General features: G+C 36.0%; 2 protein-coding genes and 2 long non-coding RNA genes across 5 annotated transcripts; 1 reads left to right on the forward strand and 3 right to left on the reverse strand.

The window, feature by feature from the left end:
* Nucleotides 1-236: 236 nt before the first annotated feature.
* LOC113066229 (minichromosome maintenance domain-containing protein 2) lies at nucleotides 237-19,077 on the forward strand. 2 transcript variants are annotated; one of them, XM_026238038.1, is made up of 15 exons: nucleotides 237-374; nucleotides 612-742; nucleotides 881-940; nucleotides 1,100-1,295; nucleotides 1,369-1,491; nucleotides 1,690-1,791; nucleotides 2,296-2,424; nucleotides 2,515-2,749; nucleotides 2,830-3,035; nucleotides 3,142-3,308; nucleotides 3,873-4,052; nucleotides 4,393-4,535; nucleotides 4,823-4,932; nucleotides 5,150-5,310; nucleotides 18,805-19,077. In XM_026238038.1, the coding sequence occupies exons 1-14, from the start codon at nucleotides 278-280 to the stop codon at nucleotides 5,302-5,304; spliced, it is 2,034 nt and encodes a 677-aa protein (XP_026093823.1). In that variant the 5' UTR covers nucleotides 237-277; the 3' UTR covers nucleotides 5,305-5,310; nucleotides 18,805-19,077. The 2 variants fall into 2 exon arrangements, with proteins under 2 accessions (XP_026093823.1, XP_026093824.1); XM_026238039.1 differs by lacking the exon at nucleotides 237-374 and having other exon boundaries at nucleotides 720-738; nucleotides 18,805-19,074.
* LOC113066231 (uncharacterized) lies at nucleotides 4,674-8,634 on the reverse strand. Its single transcript, XR_003279143.1, has 7 exons — nucleotides 8,519-8,634; nucleotides 7,237-7,327; nucleotides 6,990-7,043; nucleotides 6,671-6,724; nucleotides 6,147-6,194; nucleotides 5,393-5,454; nucleotides 4,674-5,285 (listed from the first exon to the last, which is right to left on the reverse strand). It is a non-coding gene; the product is annotated as an uncharacterized LOC113066231 (long non-coding RNA).
* On the reverse strand, nucleotides 9,642-12,058 carry LOC113066230 (transcription factor 24-like). Its single transcript, XM_026238040.1, has 3 exons — nucleotides 11,006-12,058; nucleotides 10,210-10,658; nucleotides 9,642-9,981 (listed from the first exon to the last, which is right to left on the reverse strand). Exons 2-3 carry the CDS (start codon nucleotides 10,615-10,617, stop codon nucleotides 9,880-9,882), a joined length of 510 nt encoding a protein of 169 aa, XP_026093825.1. The 5' UTR covers nucleotides 10,618-10,658; nucleotides 11,006-12,058; the 3' UTR covers nucleotides 9,642-9,879.
* Nucleotides 12,695-17,343, reverse strand: LOC113066232 (uncharacterized). The gene is made up of 5 exons (XR_003279144.1): nucleotides 16,822-17,343; nucleotides 16,222-16,338; nucleotides 14,100-14,235; nucleotides 13,639-13,758; nucleotides 12,695-12,788 (listed from the first exon to the last, which is right to left on the reverse strand). It is a non-coding gene; the product is annotated as an uncharacterized LOC113066232 (long non-coding RNA).
* Nucleotides 19,078-19,460: the final 383 nt, after the last annotated feature.

Genomic DNA, 19,460 nt, shown 5'->3' on the forward strand with positions numbered 1-19,460 from the left:
AGGACTTTGATATATATTATATTGAGCACGCGGTTCCCGCCTAACTATTCAGCTTCACTTTTCGGAAACAAGTTTTTCCTTTTCTAAATAAAGTGTATTTAAATGTATGTCGAGGGTTACCTAGACTTGTTGAATACTGCACCGCCTTAAAAATGTTTGTTTATAGGTTTTAGATGCCTTGTACAAGGTTGCGCGTGATGCATCTCATTTGCATATATTACATTGAGCACGAGCTTCCCGCCGAGGTTCAGAGCCAACGGCGGTGCATTTCAGCGATATGGATGGTCTGCTTTCCCTAAAAGAAGCTATAATTATTTATTTAGACAGAAGTGGTGGGTTAAGTAAACTCATTGAAGACTGTAAAATATATGAAGGTATGTTTATGATGTTGGATGCCTTATTAGTTAATTAGTTCGTTACTTCTACATTTAAATACGTAACGTTACCTCAGTGAACAGGAGCCCTTGAGTATTACGTTACATGACACGTCCGGCGTCCACATCTGGTTTTTATCTAAACTTTTAAGTTGATTCTAACATTCAAATTAAAATAACAAGAACACAAATCTCCATGACTGTTTACACAATGAAAAAGGGAAACATGTCTTTCAGGTGCACAGCAGACAGAGGCCGTGTATCGGTTCAGTTTTGATGTCAATCCCTCAGATGTGCTTGAACTGAACGCCACACTGGGAGACTGTATACTGCACGACCCTGTCAAAGCCATTTCACTCTTTCAGTCAGTGAGTTTCACAAATAAAAATACAAAGTACCCAACTTAAGGTTTTCTTTTGGTTGAAATGTGTGAAAATACCATATATATTTCATTGTGCTTAACATATTTACATAAAATCTGTATTTAAACAGTGGTTATTTTTCAGGTTTGTTATCTGTCTATAAAAACACTGTCACTTATTGACCACATAGAAACAGAAAACCAGGTAAGGGGCAACCTAATTAAATGCAGATTTCACTTTTTTCATGTGTGAGAATATATTTGAATATCTATCTATCTATCTATCTATCTATCTATCTATCTATCTATCTATCTATCTATCTATCTATCTATCTATCTATCTCTCTATCTATATTCTGTATAGGTTAATGTTGTTTTAAAGCCAACCCACTTGCCACCTTTTCCCAACTATTGTTTGGATCTCTCTGAGTTTCCCCGTGGGTATGGTCCAATGAGACCCTTGGCTTTGGAGGGCCTTGTAATTGCCATGACACGTGTCACCAAATACACACAAGGAGCCAGATTTCTCTGCTCAGAAGAGAAATGCCCTTGTTCTAGAGGTAGGTAATGTTATTAACTTTATGGGTTATTTTTGTAATTGTTGTCCTACACGATTTGTCAATTTGTCCAAAGGGTTTCATCATATCAGAGTTCATGCATCAGGTGCCACAGAGTCTGCCACGGTTAGGAGTGATTTTACCTGCTTTCTCTGCTCTTCTCCGCTGAGAGAGGATGTGAAGTCCCGGGTTTTAGGGGGTGAGACAACATTAATTAAAAAAACTATTGTTTATACACTGCCATTCAAAATTTTTGGAGTCATATGATTTTTTTTATTTATTATAAATGAATACTTTTATTTGGCAAGGAATAAATGCAGTGATCAAAAGTGACATTAACAGCATTTATAATGTTGCAAAATATTTATATTTCAAAAAATTATTTTTTAATCCACAGATAAACAGCTAGTTGAGCTCATTCATGTGAGAGCAGTGGATGTTTTAGGAGTTCATGATGCTGATTCCTTAAGATATCAATCTGTCACCCTTTTTCTAAGAGGTAAATGCTTGTTGGATCTTAAAATACCCCTTTTTATTCATCATGCTATTGCAAATAATCTTTTTAGCTATCCATTAGGAATTAATACAGTTAGTGTGTGAATCATCATGCCTAATTAACCTGGTTTTCATAATGTTGAAGCAAAGCTCTCAAATAAATAAACTGCTGAAACCCATCCACGCACAGTATTCAGTATCCTGTCTACTTCAATAATATTTTTCAGTTAGCCAACTGGAGAGACCACAGACTCTCTGGATGGTATTAGCATATTGTGTTGACCTAGTATTAGTCTGGAATTCAATACGTCAGGCTCCAGTTACTGAACATATATGTTAATGAATGTAAGGTACACTCATTAGTTGCTACAACCCATAGTGGAATCCTTGTCTAAAAGAGCCTGCAGTGTTTCTCTTGGCAGTTGTGTTGGTGGTGAACATGTTTCTCAAATAATAAGTGAAGACCAGCTCTCAGCTGGCATTGTTTTGTTTCTCTTAATGTAATTAGATGAACTGTGTAACTCCATGAGAATCGGCCATCTGTACCGAGTTGTGGGGATTCCAGCTCATGTACACCAGTGGCCCAATGTAACCTGGAGCGTAGAGGCTTGCAGCATTCAACCATGGACCCCCAAATGTAAAGTCTTGTTTTGACTTTGATGGTATGAATATAACCATACATATTCACAGAATGTCAAAGTCATTTGCTCCTGACTGCTGCTCACAGGCCCCTGTCTGGTTAGCAACAACTTCCAGAAACTTCAGACAGCCTCGGCCTGTTCCCCGTGGAGATTTGCTGCCATTGTAGCCAACTCATTTGGTTCCCCGGTGATCCCACCTGGACTTTACAACACATTAAAACTGGGGCTTCTTCTTAGCCTAGTGCAAACTGAAGATAACCGAGACTCTCCCAACCACCTGGATGTACTTGCTCTTACCAGTGACACTCTAATCATTGACAGGTCTGGGTTTTGCAAATGCACATCTCTTTTGATAATAACCATCAAAATATTATGCATATTATGTGCATATTCATTCACAGGTTGATGAGATATAGCCTGCCTTTAGCCTCGCGTGGCATTCATCATGCGCTAACAGGAGAGCTGTTGGCATCTCTATCTAGAGATGAACATGGAGCTGGTACTGCCAACATCCATGCAGGTTCAGCTTTGCTGGCATCTGGAGGTGTCTGTCTGTTGGGAGATCTCACCTGCTACAAGAAAGACAAGATGGACATGCTTCAGTCTGGTGCCGATTGTTTAAATTATTTCCATCACAGATGAAGACACAAGATAGAATTCATTGTGCATGCATTTTAAGCAATCAAGCAAAGCAAACCTATTTTTCCCCTCAGCTCTCGAAAGCAGAACCGTGTCTGTTTTCATTCCTGGCAAGAAATATGGTGATGATATGGACCAGCACCTCTCCTTCCCAGTCCAGTGCAACTTTTGGGCCCTAGCTGATGCTACTTCCCCCTCCAAGAGGACAGCCAGATGTGATAATGTGGTGCTGGGTTCTGTGGTGGGTTCATATCTTATTTATAGTCAAATGGAGCTTTTCCTCAGAAAACAAGATAGGAATTTTATAAGCAGTAAATACACACCACAGGAATGATCAGATGTAGAAGGAATGCAGCTCTGCTTCCCAGATGACCCCACCTCTTTCTGTATTTGGGAACAGGAACCAGAGACAATGCCATCTATTTTAGGGGAGTTCCTCATTGTGCTTATTTGTGTCAGCAACCAAATCCCAGTTTTAAATGAATCCTTGAGATTTAAATTAAAATAACAAGAACCCATATCTTCATGACTGTTTACACACTGAAAAAGGGAAACATGTCTTTCAGGTGCCCAGCAGAGCAGACAGAGGCCGTTTATCAGTTCAGTTTTGATGTAAATCCCTCAGATGTGCTTGAACTGAATGCACACAGTGGTTATTCGTGTCAGCAACTGAATCCCAGTTACTCCAAATCGTTTAAACAATGACTTAGTGTTATTTTATAGTACTGCATCAGTGCTTCTGTATAGAAGTCATGGTTTTGCAGAATCTGCTTATCTTACAGTGATTCCAATTATATAAATGCAGGAAATGGGCTCAGTTCCTCTTCAGCTTGCTGAATCGTTTGGACTCATAGTCCAGTGTAGAGAGACAAGCAGCAATCATCCACTCCTGTCTATGACACTGCATACACTGAGACAGGCCATGTCCCCAGAAGAGCCCCTATATCCAGCATGTATGCAGTTTACCACACAAGACTATAAAGAGGTCAGTCAATGCACACTTCAGATCAAAAGTTAATTTAGTAAAATTATTCTGATTGGCATTCTAATTTAGGATCCTCTGAAGGATCAAGGGACAACTCTTTTAAATGGTAATATTTAACAAAATACATTTTACTGTATTTTAAAATAAATAAACCACCTTCTTGAAAAGATTTATAGAAACAAAAGCTTTATTCCAAACTTTTTACCAGTAGTGTTCAATAAACTGTAATTAGACTGTTATTTTAGTAGTTTGATTCATTTAAAGAGAAGTAACTTACATAATGTGGTTAGTCTCAGTTACATAAAAAGTATTTTTTCCAAACTTGAGTATTTTCTCCCAGCTACTGGCTCATGCAAGGGAACTAAAGGTGGACCTGAGTCCTGAGGCTGAAAGAATGATCCACAGCTATTACTTGGCCAGTCGTAGAGTTCGCTCTGACTCGGCCCAGAGATCCACTGTCTCAGTCACTTCTGTCAAACTGCTGTAAGTTATACAAACCAACATGCTGACAGCTACACAGGACTACTTTTCTTTGCATAGCACTGCCTTATACCACTAGATGGAGCAGTTATATACACAATACAGCACTTCCAGTTTCCAAAGGACTGAGAGCAAATTTTGTTTAACAATTTACCACAAAATACCACGTCAGTTTATTTAGAGATGCACATAAGTCTTTAAGACTATATTCAGCTAAAACAGCAAACAACTGGTAGCAAATAAAAAAATAACTTTCAAACACAAATGACATTGTTTATTGGTTCTGGCAGGATTGCTTTGGCCCAGGCTCATGCTAAACTCAGTTTAAGAACACAAGTTCTGGAGGAAGATGCAGTAATTGCAGTTCTGCTGTGCGAAAGTTCAGTCACCCTAAAACATGGTTAGTTCCCCAAAATGATTTCCTTCTCGAGTCTAACCCATATGAATACACAATTAAAAAGGTTTCACTGAGAATTTATTTTTAATTTTATGTTCATTTGATCATAACCCATTTACCTTTTAGCACTTCAATGCTAGTTTATAGTTAGGATCAAGCTGCTGTTACAATGAGTACATGATAGAGTTTGGGAATGAGAACATTTGTCTTGGGAATGCAGGAGCCTCTGCGCTTGTTTTTCCACCTGATGCAGTGTTTCCTTGTGCTCTCCGTGACCTGGACTCCTTGCACCAGAGGGACCTCATGTTGGAAGAATCCCACAAGCACATCTTGCATTTTGTGCAAACCTACGCAACCTGCACAGTTGAGGAATAAATTAAGGTATTACACACAGGAAAAACAACAATTCATTTAAAAAAAAAAAAAAAAAAAAAAAAAAAAAAAAAAAAAAAAACCCACATACCAGACTTCATTTATCTGCACCTCTCTGGTCACCCTTTTTCCCCCTAGTGGTAATCTTTGGACCTAGTGGGAAGTAAATCGGGGCAAATTTAATGCTAGTGAAATCTTAAATGGGGTACCAAGTAATCAACTGTGTGGCTGCTTCAGATAGTCACAGTGTCAACAACCCAATCTGGTCTGATGGGTAAACGGCAAAAATGCGACATTCATCATGGCAAAAAGCATAGGGTGACCAAATGTGCCATTTTCCCTGGACACATCCTGGCCAGGATTTCTATATTGCCTAAAATATCCAGGTTTGGTTTTTGTTTCCTGTTTTTATACTTCATGAAGGAACATTGTACGTAATCGACCAATCGTTGTGCGTGAGATGGTGGGATCTATAGAGAACGTCAAAGCCATGCAAATGTGTGTAAATAGTGTTCGACTTTAAGCAGCACTGAGCGTAGCGATTGGTGTATGACAAAGAACCGTTAGAGCAATTCAAAAGCACACAAAACCATCTGCTCTCTAGAGCTCTCATAAAAAGGTACTTTGACAAAAAAAATTGGTCTGCACAGCATAAACAATGCAGAAATGTGTGCATTTTAGGCAATATAGAAATCCTGGCAAAATGGAACATTTTGTCACTCTAAACAAACATTCATTTTGCCTCCAAACCACACAATTAGCACTTAAAACATTACATGGCCGAATTGCTAAAACATTTGGAATTATCATTTAAAGCTATTACAACGTATAACCCCCCAAAATACCTCTCTTCATCTGCAACTCTCAGGTTTCACCAGTGGCAATCCTTGAGCCTGTAAGGAAAAAGGTTGGACAAACTTAAACGTTGACGAAAATCTCAAAAAGGGTACTGGGTATTCAATTGTGCGGTTGCTTCAGATAGTCAGTGTCAGCAAACCAATTTGGTCTGATGGGTAAACGGCAAAAATGTGACTCATCATAGCAACAAGCATTTTCCCTAAAATATACTTAGCACTTAAAGGGGTCCTATGACGTTGTTAAAATAACATTGCTTATTTGGTGTAATGCAGTGTGTTTGTGGTTTAAAAACATTTTCCACATGAACAAGTCTTAACTTTTATAAAGAATCTCTTGGTTTGAGACTTTAGTCTTTGCAACTATAGGGATCTAATATATGCGCAAACAGCTTGTAACACTCCAAAGAGAAAGGAAAACTTGAAGATGCATCACATGACCCCTTATTAAAAAAAAATTCTTATTTTGAAAACCTCATATTTAAAGCATTTACAATAAGTACACATTAAGTTACCATTTATTCATCTGCACTTCCCATGTCACCCTTTTCCAGTGGCGATCCCTGGACCTGGTGTGAGGGTGAAAAAAAAAAAAAAAAAAAAAAAAAAGTTACATTTAATGCTGGCGAAATCTCAACCAGGTTACTGGGTAATCAAATGTGCAGTTGCTTCAGATAGTCAGTGTCAGCATTCCAATTTGGTTTGATGGGTAAACGGCAAAAATGTGATCATCATGGCAACATGGATTTATCAAAACCACACAATTAATCACTTAAGGAAATAAAATAGCTCAATTTTGACATTACAAACTAGCATTTAAAGTATTATAGTTACCGGTCTTCATCTGCACTTCTCAGGGCACCCTTTTTCTAGTGGTAATCCTTAGATCTAGTGGGAAAAATAGAAGGATGAATTTAATGCTGTCAAAATCTCAAAAAGGCTACTGGATAGTCGACTGTGCTGTTGCTTCAGACAGTCAGTGTCAGCAACCCAATTTGGTATGATGGGTAAACGGCAAAAGTGACATTCATCATAGCAACAAACATTAAATGCATTAAAATTTATAATACATTAAAATTACCAGTTTTAATTCATCTGTACTTCATGTTATCCATTTCCAGTGCCAAATGCCACGATCTCTTCCAGTGGCTGCAGCCATCTTCATCTGGCTCCTTTGTGATTCAACAACAACAAAAAAAAAGGACAGATTTAAATTTATAATTTAAGCTTTAGCTCTGCTCTGAAGGTAAAATCTTCCAAGATAAGGAACAAAACAGAACACCCTAAAAAGACCATCAAAACCAATGTTGTGTTTCAGCGATTGATTTTCTGCTTCAAATAAGCCCTGCTGAGGGAACAGCCAGTAAATTAAAAACTCAAAGATGACTGATGAACTAGAGGTCAAAAGGCACATGTAACACAGCTTGAGAGTAGAGTAGACCCACCCACAGCAGCACAAAGGCATTAGCAGCTCTAGTTAAAATCAAGGTCAGGACCTTTATCAAGACCACAGCACCTCCAGTGAGTCAAAGCCCTGAATACCCAATCCAGGTCACAGAAGGCCATCCCAAAACTAACCAGGCCACACAGGGGACAGCAGACCTATGTCGGACAGAGCACAGTCCTGCCGACAGCAGAACAAATGGCAAAGGAGCAATTTATCACCAGATCTAGGACACTCACCTGCCAAAATGATTTATAACGATCCCCATGGGATACTTAAATCCTTTTTTTAAGGATGGGTCATGATTACAACGTGTCTTTAAGTCTGGATTTTAAAATATTGATCATACGCTCCCAGAAGGAATTTAATACATCTGTATCCACTTTGGGTTCAAAATTAAGAGTAACTCGAGGTCTCTTCACCACATAACTAAAAATAAAGAAAGAAAAATCTACACTCCAAATTAAGACGAGTGTTTCTAATCATTTCCTAAACCCCACATAGACAATCCAACTTTTATGAATCATTCTATTTCGAAAAGGAGAACCTGAATGTAAATTTACTGGGACATTTCTTCCTCATCCGGTTAACTTTACGTCAATGCAAGGATTCTCATTATGCAACTCATGTGATATAGAGCGTCTCGTTCCTAAAGATTCACGATAAAGCTTGGGATTGATAAAATGGGAATGCTTCAGATTCCAGTAAATAAAGTAGAATTGTTCTTCTACGAAACGATGTAGCAAGTCATTATTTTAGAAATTATTCTCGCGCGTGCTAACCCACCACGTGGCAAAGCCAGGAAGAAAAAACCTCTACCCGAGCCTTTAACCTCATGAACAGTTCTACCAAGATCTTCAATTATACTTTCACTTATGTTAAAATGCATCAAGACAATAATTAATCGAAGTACATTTACCTCAAGTTATGCTGCAACGTATAAAATATGTGACCAGCTCCTTTCCTGCTCTTGGGTAGAAAGGATGTAACGCATGCGTACTTCGCGTTTTAAAGGGGAACTTCCTAGAAAGAGCAGCACATGCGTGTTGAGGTTTACTGAAGTCGACCGGAAGTGCTTAAATATTGCATACTTCATCACGCGTTTATATTTAAAGCACTACCAAGAGTAATTTTTTTGTTTATATTTAGAGCGCTCCCAACAGTTTTCAATTAATGAAAAACCTTATGACATTACAAAACTTAAACGTCTAAAAAAGCCTAAACCGTGCATTTAATAATCATATCCAATAGTTTGTCTCTTTCATGCATATTCAATTCAAAGTAAACATTAGAGTAAACAGAGAGACAATTAAATAAATAGATAACGACGATCCATTTAATGACATATTTAGATAAATAGTAGCCTTTGCTCCGGTTTATACATTTTAAATCTAAAGCCTAACTTTTAAACCTCTTTAGAGGGTTTAAATATGCTTTACAGACTTATTCAGTACTTGCCACAGACTTTCAGTGACTCCATTATTAAGAGTTTTAAAGGTTTATAAATGCAAATTCACAGCATGCTGCCATCACATGTGATATATTAGAACTGTAAATGAAGACAATAACTTATTAAAATATTACAATATAAAAAATGTTCAGTGTAGGCTATGTAAAATAGGCCTATTTTAAACCAAGGTATAATTATAATGTTCGTGTTGGGAACACATTATCGAAAGCCTATTGCACATTGTGAAGGCGTTATATTAGAAAAACATCGACAATAATAACATTAATAATAAACTTGAGATAAGTGTAATTTTTAAGAACGATTTTATTTACTATTCCACATGTGCTATTCACATGAAAAGGAGGAAAGAGCCAAGGGAGGAGAAAAGGTGACGATGATGCTATTGTTGCGATTCTGACAGACCACTTCACATGACGAATGTTTAGATTATTCACACATGCATTTAGTGCAAATGTAACAGAAAGTGCACAGCCGACAGTTCAAGCATAACTGAACCCAAAACACGGAATTTCAGACAGAGTACAAGTATAGAACTGCAGAAACAGAAATAAACCCACGGATAAAAATAACACATTGTTTAATATTTTAATCTTATTTACATATTTGAAATCATTTGTTTATATTAATATGCACAATACTCAGTTGTCATATGGCACAATAATGATAATACTTTCAATGAATCTGGTTCACTTGCCGCGTAAAACAACTTTGTTAAATTTTACAGACTGCAACAAAATTACTAAAACGACAACTCTATTTTTATTCTTCATTTTTTATCATTACCTCCAAAAGTCTTATGTGCAAATGATCTATGTTTGAGAGGATGACGAAGATGCCTCTTGATTTTCATTTGAGTTATCCAGGAACTGGCCAGTTGCACCGACATATAATCTGGAACGCATTGGCCATTTCTGAAAGACAAAAGCGATAAATAGAAACACTTAATCATCTGTTTTAAAAAAATCAATTGTCATGCGTAAAGTGGATATTTTCAAGCAGACTAAACATTAACCTTGAAGTCTCCTATTCAAAACTTTTAAGAGTGAATGTTTTAAATTAATGCAAATTTATAAATTCTCAAATTTGCAATATTTTCGTGTTTACAGTTCTATTTCATGCTAAAATATAACTCGACTTACTTTCACAGGATGTAAGTAGCCATCCCCCTTAAGTGAGTTCAAAGCTTCAGTTTGTTTTGTGTTGTCCTCTTCCATCCCTTCCTCTTGCAAGGTTCTTGTTAAATGCGCTATGTATGTGGTTGCCAATATCAAGACGTCGAGTTTGGAGAGTTTGGTGTCCGGGGGCACCGACGGCAATGTTCTCTGTAGCTCGAGGAAAGCGTGCCTGAGCGTCTGCACGCGAGTCCTTTCGCGCGCTGCGTTGGTTGCCGCGGGTCTTCCTCTGCCACCGAGGACACTAGACGGGACCACCCTGGAGCGGGACAGGGCCTCTGCGCGCCGGCTGTCCGCTGAGAGCGTGTCAGGACTGGGGCTCGAGTTAGGGCTTGATGCGGGACTGTCATCCCTAACTGTCACAATGCCATCCATATAGATCGACTGTCTTCCAACCACTGAAATCACTTCTTAACCTGATGGTTAAAACAGTAAATAATAAATAAAAAAAATACAGACACACACTTAAATAGCAAAGATGCACTTTTATTAAAATATCTGAGAATAATATGTCAAAAATAGGTTTAAGCCTATGCACTCATCAAAACCTTTTTAAAAACATTTTTCCTCAAGTGAGCCAAAAATCTCATGGCCAATATGAGTCATAATGTCAAAACAATAAATAGCCATATTAGACGCCTGCAGTGTTCATGATTGTCAATAAATCATTTCAGCCAAGAACATGCTTTTTTTTTGTTTTAACACAACCATTTAGAACTATAAGTTGCATTGTCATGAAAAGTAATTAAAATGTAAAACATACCTGTATTATTGTTAAATGTGTTGTCTTAAAAACACATCAAGGCATGAAAAGCTCCAGAGCTCAGCAAAAATCCTGTTTAATAGTCCCTTTCGTTGTAAAAAAAAATATATATAAGGTGCATTTATGTCCGCGCACACGCAGCGTCCTCACCTGAATGACTGCGTAAAGTCTCCTGAGCCTCTAATTTATCGGGGAACACAAAGAGCTGACAAGTGTTTCACTCCGGTGCAATTAATCAAAAGCCTTTAAAACTCTGTCAGCTCGAGCCGTTCTCTATTATTTTCCCTTCCCGTCGGTCTGTAGGAGGGCACAGTCCATTTTCCGACGCCAGAGGCAGCATTTGTTGGTCCATCCAGAGTTGCTTTGCAAACCACAGCTTCTGAATATTATATTAAATCGTGTTTATTCAAGAAATAAATACTTTATTCCTATTAATTTGCTTTGTTTGATGAAAACTGATGTGGTTTGTGAGACTCAAGCATTCAACAATAAAATCATTTTCAAGCTGCCGAACAGATCAGATCAACTGCACGTTGCTCTCGACAATTGAACTCTTCTTTAACATTTTAAAAGGGATACTGATATTATAATTTGAGCAGCAGACATCAGCTTCATTGCCTGGGACAAAGTAAATAAATAAACTCTGAACACTGCAATCAACTGGCATGCTTGAGGAAATTCTTGTGAGACTCCTAAATTAATCACTGTTTTCCGCAAACGGAGATGTGGGAGAATTAATGAACGGAATTATTCATAACATGTATATCTGAGACTGTTCTTAATAAACATTGTTTTTGTAAGGATGAAGTAACAGTATTGCCCCCAGGCCAATAATTATGAAGCAGAGCAAATGAGGTTAAGTAAGCTTCTCTGTCTAATTACTCTACATCTTTCAGAGGTTATACCCTGGTAGATATTCACTCAAATATGCAGGAATTGCATTCATGCATTACTGTACTCAGCACGTATGTCTAAACATTATTATTAAATCAGTTCAATAATTCATATTAATTTACCGTTTCAGTCTAGAACGCAGTGTCCATGATGTTGATAATCTTTCTGGAAAATGTGCAATTGAAATGAAGTCTAATAAAAAAAAAAAAAAAAACGTTAACGACTTTTATTTATTATTATTATTATTTAAATGTTTAGTTAGTAAATTAATGCTTTAAATAAGATCATTTCATTAGCTAAATTAAAGCATGATGCAGCGAGTTTGGAGCGTTAATTTCTTTAAATACTCCATACTTGAACAGAGAAATAAAATAAATATGAAAAAATATATAAAAACATGAAAAATAAACAAAACAATCAAAATGTATGTTTGCTGACGTAATTAACAAATAACTAAAAAGCATCACCAAACTTTAAAAAAAAAATTTGAAACTAGATGTAGTCTGCATTTTCACAGGCATTTTCATTGACACCTAAAATCTCGATTTGAGATTTTGCTCCTACCTGTAAATGGAAAAAAAATAATCTATTAAATATTTGTATTATATTTAATGAATATTATTACCTAATGTATCTTTATATCCTAAGGAATAATGTGCAAAATATTATGTTATTTAAAAATAGTCTTCAACATGTAGTACATTTATTAAAAACAAACACACAGATAAATAGTTAATAAAGTTCTGAATTTCTTTTAAAACAGAATATGAAAATGCAAAGTAGTCAGTGTAAAAGAGAGTATACATTGAGAAGCTATTCACATTTTTATTCAGTAGTTTCAGATTTTTAGAGTCTGTCAGTCCTCAGTGGAAAATGTATCCCTCTTGACCTGTGAACACACCAGAACAGTCATAAATTAAATTAAATAAATTAAATTAAATGCCATAAATTACCACACAAATACCCCATATTATTTCTTGACTTTCATGCTTTTGTGTTTTGTATTAATAGAAAAAAAAAAGAGCCAAGAACACCATAAAATGCTGGCACACATCGTTTAAAATATGCATCTGTAAATTATCACAAAAAAATCAGTCAATTACTGGACTTCTGTAATAACATAGTAAACAGCTAACTGGGGTTTTAAACAACTGTCATTGAGCATTATCATTCCTGTTACTCACACATTAGTATACTCATGCGCAATACAGTTTTTTCTTAAAAGTACAGAAACATTCAGTTCATATTTATTGGAATTACATCATGCAGAAATGATTTGTTTTCAGAGGCTACACACTGATAAATCAACTGAAATGATAGCTACAGAATTAACAAGTTTAGGATGTCAGACATCAAAGGGGTATGATTTGTGCAGTGCAACTGTAGATGATGTCACATTACACAGCGCAGCATAGAACTATGGTTAACCTCAGGCCAGTTCTAAAGGAGAAAGCTGTTTATTTGCATGAGTGGGAAAATAAGAGTCCTACAACTTAACAAATAGCAGGCATTTATCTAGCATCTCTGAGGCAACCTGCAACTTTACTCTGATAGCATTTATCTCAGAATTTATTTCCTTTTTTAAATATGAAATGAGTTGTAAGTATTTGATAAAATAATATTAATAATAATATAAAATAGCATATTAAATTATAAATACAAATTTTAATTAGTCTAATATTATATAAAGGATAAGGGAGTCTTGTTAACAGCACAGTAGATATTGTGATTGTTCATACCTTTTTTCTCTGCTGTCTCCTTGTACTCGAAATGTAACGCCGGGCTTCCCATATTCTGACGGCTCAGAGCGCTGCTGCGTTCATGGGCAAAGGGATGAAGGGGGCCCATGCGAAAATCAGCTACAGCAAAACATGGGTTAGTCACATATTGTCATAGAACTTACACAAGGGATATGTAAGGCTTACTTAATACATGGTGATGATATACAATGGCAGAATGCAGAAATGTGTTAACAGACAGAAAATCTTGAAGATACTTCAAATGACTGGAAAATTAGAGAACAAAATGAAAGTGTCACTGCAATGTACTCAGCACAGAAATTCAATAAATGAAATAACAGTGACATGTAGGGACACTTTTTTCATAGTATGTAAAGTCATATACTTAACTTATTTAACATTTAATTTAAGTCTATATTATTCATTAGTGTAAATAATTGTAAATAAAGAAATATTCATACTTGTAAGTGGATTTGTGATTGGTTCTTTGATGTCTTTTCCATCATCTAGGTTGTTCTTTGGGTTTTTTTTTCTCAAGCTTCCAGTTGATTAGAAACTGCCTAGACAGCTCATTTATTTGTTTTCCATCAAGATCTTCTAAACATAAAGAAAAGCATACAGTTTCCGTGCATTTCACTCAATCATTTAATCAAATTCATAAACACAGTACAAAAATAACTTTTAATAAAATAACTGTAATTAAAATGTTAAATATAATTAAAATGTTATTAAAGACGATAAATACAAAAATACATACAATACAATTAAAAATATAGGAACAAAATTACAAGATTTTTAAAAATTACATAATGAAGGACAAAAAGATCATTCAGAGTTATTCAGTTATTCATAAATTGTTTTGTTTTTTTACCATAAATAATAACATTTTAATGACTCTATGATTTTTATATATGATTTATATATAAATATATATTACACATTCTTAAATATGTACATGTATGTGTGTGTATTTGTATTAAAATACACAGTACACACATTCATTTTGTATACACAAACTTTTATTTTGGGTGCGAATAATCGCAGTTAATCTATTTGACAGCCCGACTCCATAGTCCATAGCTGGCAGTTATTAGTCTGTCTATGTATTTAGGTTTGTGACACACAGGATTTCCATTCAGATCCAGTAGCCGCCAGGCATTACATTTTATGTAATATTTATTAGACAGAGTAAAGGATAGTAGCATCTTCTCCAAATTTTCCCAAAAAGCTGCTGAATGCTGGAAAACCCCTGGAACATTAAATAAATTTTGCATATTTAATAGATATGCAAGGCTAGAAATGATCACGGCATCCTATTTAAGACATAGAGGCCACGAGCATAAAAAAAAAAAAAAAAAAAAAAAAAACACTTCAGAGGGCAAAAAGTATAAACAAAACATCAGCTTGTTTTAATAAATACTGTCACTCGGACTGCGGAACTAACAAGTTCCCCTGGGCAGTAGTCCTCAAGCATGTTGCCTGCAGTGTATGTTTATCTAAGAACATTAATCCAGGCTGGAAATATGAATACTCTCTGGACACGCTCTGATTGTTCATTGCCTTCCTGTCTCAACTAAAGTGCTTCCACTTTTCAGTCCGCGTGCAATCAGCTCTAGCGGGATCCCAGAGAGCCGTGGGTCTCAGGCTTTGATAAATGATGGTGTCAGGTCTGTCACTCTGAGGGCTTGGCTGGGAACTGCCCAGCGCCAAATTGCCCTCCAAAGCACTGGAGTGCTGAATGCAGTCCTGACTGGGATCTTTCCAGCCCCACACTGGGTTAATGATGGCCAGTTATGAACCTGTATTTGACCAGCGCTTCGATCCCTATCAGCACTGTCTGGTCGTGTGCCTCTAACAGCCTCTGCAGTACCCATTTGTCACCCGGCTGACGGCCTGTCATAATCTATTTTAAAAATCCATAATGCTTCCTCTGGAATTGGACCAAACTGAGTAAGGAAGGAATTGATCCTTTGGGTGCTGTCGCCACTGAATCAATAGTGGCAAAGGGGTTGTATAAATTAAAGGAGATATCTGCTAAACATGAAAGCTTCCTCTGACACATGGATCACTATTATCGGTGGCAGTTGCTGAGAGGATTGCCTTTTGAGCTGTAAGACAAAGTTACCAAGCTGCTTTTCTACAGTGGTGTTCGGAAAGTGGTCCTTAACCAAATTTTTTTTTTGTCATTAAATGTGTGATATCAATAGACTGAAATCACTTTTCCAGAAAAGGTTACTTTTCAGCTTAAGTTTCTCTAAATGTTTGGCTCAAATGGGTTTTTAACACAAGACTGAAGCTTTAAGGGGCACTCAGTGTATTTCAGAGGAAAATCCATTGACTAAGGAAGGAGGAAAACTTGTGCTTGTTTAAATTGTCAGCAGAAGCTGTCCCTAGAGACCGGCCCGCTGATTTGTTGAATAATTCTGACCCTGTGCAAGTCTGGAGACAGCTGGAAGGATTTGTAGGATTAGGTTCTTGCACTGCTCTCCCCGTATCATTTCACACTTCATAGAATCATACAACTTTGTCATATCTAAACAGAACAAAATTTTTTTTTTTTTTCACTCAGAAGCTCATATTTACCTGTATGTCCTGTAGCTGGTTATCAGTAGCATAAAGATAGGTCAGTTTTCTGAGAGGGGCCAAGTCCCATATTTCATCAGTGTTATTTTTGCTGATATTTAAAATGCACAGAGTTTCCTGAAATAATTCAAATACAATATTAATTTAATGAATAATTAACTTTAAATTGAAAACCAGTCCCACTTCTGGTGAGCCAATGCAATTTCACTGTGTTAGTAAAAGGAGAGCATTTAGGAATCTTTTGGCAGGGGAACAATTGGGTGCACTTACACTTGTAATTTCATTAATTATCAAAATAAACTAAATTCCCAACTTTTGGTTTGTTTTCCCATAGCCTTGGCAGTAAACATTCCCTGTTGATTTATCAGACAAGGAGGCAGCCACAGAGACCTCTTTTACCCTCATCAAATTTTGCACAGAACTGCTTTGATACACATCTTGGTCCATGAGTCCTACGTCTCTCATCTGATTCTGACAGCAAACTCACAGGACACAGTGCTATATCAATCTATATATAAAGTGCACTAGATTATAGATACCATGAAACACCCACTGTAAGGCTTTTCACTGAGGTGAATGTTAAAGCAATGAGCTACTCACAGAGAGTCTAGATACGGAACGGGGGTCAAAGACCAGCTTTTCTCCACGGGTCAGATTCTGACCTTCCACATGCAGCTACTTCAGGCTTTTCATCTAATCTGTCCACCACAGTGATGCTGTTTCCTCCCAAGAACCTCAAATATAGAAACATTAGTAGTTAACGCTAACACTCATGGCCATTTAGTAGTGCTGTATGTATATTTTCAATGGAAAACATTAATGTCACAGTTCAAATTTCAGTGCAAGCAGGAATGTGTTAATATGCATGTATTTTCATACTTACAATTTGGAAAGGTTATGCAGAGAAGAGAGGTTCTTTATGCAAGATATATTGTTATTTTGCATGTATAATTGTGTAAGGTTTGAGGCAAACCCAAAGTTGCAGATTTGTGATATTTGGTTGTCATATAGGTACAGGACTGTGAGGTTTCTGCACATTGATAGATCATACAAGTTAAAAAGGGCAACATATTTAGTAAAGAAACTGCTCAAAATTTGGAATCAATAATTTTTATATTTTATGTTTTTAAAAGAAGTCATATGCTCACCAAGGCTGCATTTATTTGATCAAAATACAGTAATAAATAAATTACAATTTAAAATAACTTTTTTTCTGTTTATATTTGGAAATGTAATTTATTCCTGTGAGAGTAAAGCTAAATTTTCAGCAGTGACACATTGCTTCAGAAATCTTTCTAATATGCTGATTCAGTGCTCAAGAAAAAATCCTAATAATATTAATGTTATAAACAGTTGTGGTGCTTAATTAATATTTTGACTAATTCTATATATATATATATATATATATATATATATATATATATATATATATATATATATATATATATATATATATATATATATATATATATATATATATACACACAATGTCCTTTATACTTTTATTTGAGAAGTTGAGATGGGTCAGTTTCTTCAGATACTGCAGAAGAGATTCACTTCCGCAGGTTTTTGAGTAATTGCTGGATTTTGCAATCAGATGCACTGTTAGACGGACCATAATGACTCAGTGTGCAAAAATATCACAGGATAGATTTCTCTTCTGCAGCACAGCATGTCAAGAGAGGAGGGAGATTTATGAGAAAGCCAAAAACACTAAAAACAATGCAATAACTTATGATCAAATACATTTTACAGCACTGACCTCTAAATAAATTTCTATATAGATTTAAATAAGGGTTAAAACACTCTTTAGAGGGGATTTAAAGATTTAAATTGATGTGGTTATCATTATTTCTTTGATGATATCTACTTTAGAAACAGCATAGTCAATTGACCCTTAAACCTTTGTCAAAATACATTATTTTTGAATAGAGGGAATGAGGCCAAAGGTGAAATAGACATGTGACCTGACCTAAGACTATCATAAAGTGAGATTATCATAAAGTATGATTGACCCTGCACATCTCCATGCTGTATTATATAAAGACATTATATAAAGCCAGACCTACAGTAACAAGACCTCATTGAAAAAGGACAATATTTTACTCTGTATGCTGAGTCTTTTCTCTAGATTGTGTTGTCAACCACAGACGTTGAACACAAGGACAAAAGTAAAGGGAATACATACATCAACACATGACAGCAGGTCGGTTTTACACTTGATCTCAGAGCAGCAGACTATGGGGAGATGACATGGAGAGCCTCTTAAAATCAATAACTTTCTGTGGTTAAACTCTAGGGACCTGGATGGAGACAGCAGTTTGCCAGTCATTATAATATATTGCTGTATGTTTAAAAATATATTGCAAATTTACACTCTTATTACTAATAAACAAAGACAAGCAACTTAGACCACTGTTGGCAATTATAAACGCAAACAAAAAAGACAGCTAATACAGTCGAAATAAAATGAAACAGCACTGCATCTTACCGTAATGCACAAAGTCGTCAGCTATAAAAGTTTTTTTTTTTTTTTGCTGCTTTAAATCTTTATCTTCTGCTTCCTGTCTTGGCTTTGTTTAGGAAGTGAGAGCAGTTGTTGGCAGGCGCAGGGTCATCTTTACACACGCCAGAGGGATGCGCAGTTCAAATGCGGCATGACACATTCCCAAAACAAATGGTGAAAGGTTTTTAATTGTTTTAAATTCTATGTCAATTTAAGAACACGATGTTCAACGTTTATATTGTTGTGTGAAAATGTGAAAGAATGTTTTTACTGATGTTATTAAAAGTCTTTAGTAATTAATTCAAGCCATCGCAGGTTTTTGTTACAAATAATTTGAGTTGTAATTAACTTATTAATTAAAGGAAGAAAGCAAATGAACAAATGAAACAAACCTTAATAAAAATTCAAAACAGTCTTATTTTTTATTTTACATTCCTTGTTTGGATATATAAAGGATATATATATATATATGAAGATATTATATTTCACATGTGAAACACATGTGCGCAGAGGATTGCAGAGAAAAACAATTGTTGAAAAAGAAAAACTAGGTTTAAACCAAAACCTAGGGCCACCCTTGAGGCTTAGCAAGACCCTTAAGCATTTACATGTTGAAATCAGAAACCATGTTTATCAGCTTCAGCTGGAAGAACTTAACATTTCCCCTCTTTCATTTCAAGCTCAAACTGCTGTCCATAATAATGCATATCAGTTCTAGAGAAGTGCGGTGGGC

The sequence above is a fragment of the Carassius auratus genome, chromosome 49, assembly GCF_003368295.1.
Source record: "Carassius auratus strain Wakin chromosome 49, ASM336829v1, whole genome shotgun sequence".
Lineage (NCBI taxonomy): Eukaryota > Metazoa > Chordata > Actinopteri > Cypriniformes > Cyprinidae > Carassius > Carassius auratus.

What these genes read in the sequence shown, in the direction of transcription:
- LOC113066229 (XM_026238038.1), top strand. Translation starts at nt 278, where the DNA reads ATGGATGGTCTGCTTTCCCTAAAAGAAGCTATAATTATTTATTTAGAC. An exon ending in GAAATGCCCTTGTTCTAGAG is followed by an intron (nt 1,296 to 1,368) that starts GTAGGTAATGTT and finishes ATTTGTCCAAAG; the next exon opens with GGTTTCATCATATCAGAGTT. An exon ending in GAAGTCCCGGGTTTTAGGGG is followed by an intron (nt 1,492 to 1,689) that starts GTGAGACAACAT and finishes TTTAATCCACAG; the next exon opens with ATAAACAGCTAGTTGAGCTC.
- LOC113066230 (XM_026238040.1), bottom strand. Translation starts at nt 10,617, where the DNA reads ATGGATGGCATTGTGACAGTTAGGGATGACAGTCCCGCATCAAGCCCT. An exon ending in GCTACTTACATCCTGTGAAA is followed by an intron (nt 9,982 to 10,209) that starts GTAAGTCGAGTT and finishes TTTGTCTTTCAG; the next exon opens with AAATGGCCAATGCGTTCCAG.